Here is a 4,242-nt window from a genome sequence, read left to right as displayed (position 1 = left end):
GCAATATGCTAGCTCCGAAATTGTGGATTGATATTGTGTCATTTTTAAAAAATGATGTAGTATTTTGAGTATTGTGCTGGACTGAACATGTGAGCTTTTTATCTTATGTCTAGGAAACAAAGTTTGAAAAAGTTATATTAGATATGATTTATTTCGAGGTATTTTTATCCTTGTAGAACTTGGTCATTTTTACTATGTGCCAATTTTCATGCTAACACAACCTTTCCATTGGAGCACTCATGCTGCTGTGTGGACCCAGTCCTGTTTTCAGAGCCACAAAATGAAGGGAAACCAAAACAACTATTATAAGAAAGGTGCAATTCTTCATAAGCACTTGATGTCGTAGAATCATTAGCCCAACACCATCAGTAACAGGTATCTCTGGCAGTGGATGAACTGATTACTGGCAGGAACTTAAGAAGTGGGTAAACTCATGCTTTTTTAAAGGCTTTAGGAATGTCACAAGACAGGCCTTGAACTGGAATTCTCATGGAAAGAGGAGAAGAGGCTGTGTAAGGAAAACATGGCTCTGCACCTTAAAGCCTGATTTAAAGGACAGTTAGACTGATGTGGGATGAGCTATAAAAAAAAGGCCCAGGACAGAAACACCTGGAAGGATCTTATCGCTCAGATAATAAAAACTGTTTTCATCTGAATTTGGATTGACTTTCTTTTGAATACTTTTTTTTTCAGGTTTTTTTGGTTGGTAATAATATTAACAAAAGCATAAGCTAGTCTTTGAAATAAAATTGAGTGTGAGAAAGCTTATTTTTGAATTTATGTTTATTGATTGTATCGTCCACAGAGCAAAATAAACCGCCTTCCAGGTTACCTCACCATTCAGTTTGTAAGGTTTTTCTACAAAGAGAAAAATGCCACGAATGCAAAAATTTTGAAGGTAAGATCGAAAAGCACTTTTTCCCCCTCCATTTTTTAAAATACGGTATGTAGGTCATATGTTGAAATTACATAAATAAAAGTAATTTTATTCACCCTTATCAAAGGGTCATTTATGCTAAAGGCAAGAAATGGCTTTGCAATATACTGAAATTTATGGGTTTTGCATTAGTTACTATTTTTGCTAGATTGAATTGTAAGATTTTAAATCATAAGCATTTATTTCAACCACCTGCTGGTCAGCTGTGTTGTGTGCATCAGTGTCTGAATGTATCCTGTAGAGGAAACCTTAAAATTTGGAAATGCAAGTTAGACACAAGTGGTTTTTAAAGCCTTGGATCTTAATTCCCCTGCAAATGATGGGGGATGTGTGGGGTTGTTTGTTTTTTTGTAGGTTTTTTTCCCCGAATCACAAGAATGTCCAAGGTTATTGTTGTTAATCCAGTAGCCTTTGGGGGTGTGCTTTTTGGCCCAATGATATATTTAAAATGGTAACAGTCTTCCTCTCTTGGAGTGTCCAAGCCCCCAAGTTTCAATGATCGTGCCTTTTGTAGAGTGACCATGCTGTGTGTGTCTTGAGGCAAAACTTTATAAAAAATATAATTTTTCCACTATGTAAAAATTTGGGGTGTGCTGTGGATCAGCTTGTTAAATGGAAGCATATTGTGGAATTTTTTTGTTGCCCTGTGCTGTAACCTTAAATGACTATGTGCTGCAACAGAGATATGTTAAAGTTCGACTTTTATGCACCATGACATTTATTGCTTGTTATTACTTTCCAGGATATAAAGTTCCCCATGTCGCTAGATGTATTTGACTTGTGCTCAGACAGCTTACAACAGAAGTTGATTCCTATGCGTGAAAAGTTCAAGGAAGTAGAAGATAAGAAACTGGAACAAGCCCAAGCTGTGAGTTTACTATTTTTTTTCCCAATATCTGGTTTAGTTTGCTTCATTTGCACCATTATAGCATTAGATTTGTGGCCATTATCTAGCTTTCTTGCTGAAAAGTACAGTTTATGAACAGTTTGTTTGTTTGGGGGTTTTTTTGGGGGGGAGGGGGGAGTGATTTCAACCAAAGATCTTTGTGACACTTGATTACTTTGAGGGAAGACGGTCATGTGTTAATCTAAATAATTCATCAGAAATTGTTCTACTAGTTTTTATTTAAGAAGTGTATGATAGAGCTTGCTAAGCTCAAAGACACTGAATTTTATGATGTTTGGGGTCTTTGAACTGAGGTTTACATCTAGAATATTCTGCTCTATATATTTCCTTTGTTTTTATATCAAGCTAAATTAAAACTTTAACATGAATGACTCAAACAAAATTCGCTGCTGATGAGGGTATTCAAATAAAACAAACTTGATAGTGGAATTTAGCAGTGCTCTTCTGTTCTCCTGGCTTAAGGATAAAGCCTCTCCATAAACATAGAACCAGCTTTGAAAAACAATGGGTAGAGATGAAACAAGCAGCCAAGGATGATAGGATGCAATGGTTGTTAGGCCAAAGAGTTTGTAATACAAGAGATTGCCATAAAATTAAATTAATGTTTACCACTTTTATTGTTCTCAAATGTAAGGAAATTTGAGTTATGGTGCCAAGTACTGTAATACATTCAGTATTTTATCAGCATATGGTAGTATTCAATATCACACCAGTATTGACCAGGCACTTCATTAGCTCAGATGGTATCATGCTGGACTGCGGAGCGGATGGCCCCTGTAGGAATCACTACTGGGCGTTCTTGTTTGAAACTTGACCTAAAAAGGGAAGATGCTTTGCCTTGTTATTGATGTCTCAGAGCAACCAACATGGTGCACCCACCCCCAATGGGTTTATAATAGAAAAGTGCATTTCGGTCGCGGTTAATGCCATGTCAACAGTTCTCTTGTTTTGGCGGACTGAAACCAAATTCCAGTCCCTGAGTGGCTTGTAATCTGCACTTGCCTGTAGTTAACTCATTGAGACTGCCTGCTTTGGTCCCCTTTATTTTCACCACGATGTGCAGTTCTGTAGAAGTACCAAAATAAACTTAAAAGTAAACAAGGTTGTTTTTTCTTTCTTTTTAAAAAAAAAAAATCCTTCTTATGCAAAAGAAAGAGGAAGGAAGAGCAAAATGTATCATTTTTGTTGTAGGTTTTTTTGTTTGTTTTGTTTTTTCTGGGTTTTTTCCTTCTCAACCACAACACACGGACTGAAATTGTTTTCACAGAACAAAATTTGAACTTATCTTCTGCACAATGTAAAAGTTGCCTAGTATACAAAAGCCTTAAAAGGCATAGTTTTGCTGATACTAAATGGTCCATTTTCATTTCTTTATGGCCCTCTTGGTTTTTTTTTAAAGCCCTATGAACACATCTGATCATAAATTGTGTGGTCTCAATGAGTTAAAAGAATAATGAATATGTATTGTAGTATGTTGCCTGCTGATTTAAGAATTTGGCGGTTTCATCACAGACTAAAGGTAAAGCTCCTGTTGAGAAGGATGACAAGAAAGAAGTGAAGACCGCCCCATACAATTTTCCAGATGGTAAGTGCATGGTTTTGATTACGTATTATATTTTGCATTTCAGACCGATAGCCCTTTCCCATTAGCAGTTAAAAGAAAACCCCAACACTTTCTTTATAAATGGATGGTTCTCTCTTCCACTTTCCTTTCGGTGTAATGCATAATGGTTAGGATCTGGGTCCTTGAGGGCATGGGTTCACGTTCTTGCTGACCCAGATCTTTCCCTGTCTCCTTCAGAGTGAGATTTTAATGGTGCAGTTATTTAAATTTCCTGTATTACCGGTACTTTTTTTTGTGTTGAGTGAAAGAAATATGAGTCATGATACTTTGGCATTCAGTAGTAAAAGTAAAATACCAAAAGCAAGTCTTTTCAGTTTTTTTGGGAGGTGTCCTATCTCATAATTTGTCATTGGATTTCAAAAGATATTCTGAAGGAAATTATTGCATATGCTCACCTATATGGTGCAAAGAGCTCTGTGCAACCCCAATTTTGCATCATTGATTCTTCTTCTTCTCCTCCTCCTCCTCCTTTGTGTCCATGTCATGACTATACTTTTGTAAAAAGAACAGATTGATTTGTCTTTTAAAATGTTTTATCAATAGGCCTGTGAACTACTGTGTAACTTCTTTGATGTGTTTTTGGTATTCACAAATTTATACGGCTTGGTTCATGTTGCTTTTGACAGACACTGGCTCCAACAACAGTGGCTACTATGAGCTATCGGCTGTACTCACACACAAGGGCAGGTCCAGTTCAAGTGGTCACTATGTGGCCTGGGTTCGGAGGAAAGGAGGCAAGTGTCTGTTTGTTTTTGTAATGTAGCTTTCTTTTTA

At 36.7% G+C, this 4,242-nt stretch overlaps 1 protein-coding gene across 1 annotated transcript in view; it reads left to right on the top strand.

Annotated features, from left to right (window-relative positions):
* Positions 1 to 4,234, top strand: part of LOC101847343 (ubiquitin carboxyl-terminal hydrolase 14) — a 16,913-nt gene extending 12,679 nt beyond the window's left edge. The window contains exons 13-16 of the mRNA XM_013082848.2: positions 806 to 898; positions 1,680 to 1,805; positions 3,357 to 3,429; positions 4,095 to 4,234. Of these exons, the coding sequence (XP_012938302.1) occupies positions 806 to 898; positions 1,680 to 1,805; positions 3,357 to 3,429; positions 4,095 to 4,231 (429 nt within the window). The 3' untranslated portion in view covers positions 4,232 to 4,234. The remainder of the gene's footprint in view (positions 1 to 805; positions 899 to 1,679; positions 1,806 to 3,356; positions 3,430 to 4,094) is intronic.
* The last annotated feature ends 8 nt before the right edge of the window (positions 4,235 to 4,242 follow it).

The sequence above is a fragment of the Aplysia californica genome, unplaced genomic scaffold (assembly GCF_000002075.1).
Source record: "Aplysia californica isolate F4 #8 unplaced genomic scaffold, AplCal3.0 scaffold00196, whole genome shotgun sequence".
Taxonomy (NCBI): Eukaryota; Metazoa; Mollusca; class Gastropoda; order Aplysiida; family Aplysiidae; genus Aplysia; species Aplysia californica.
This window is presented reverse-complemented; position numbering and strand designations above follow the sequence as displayed.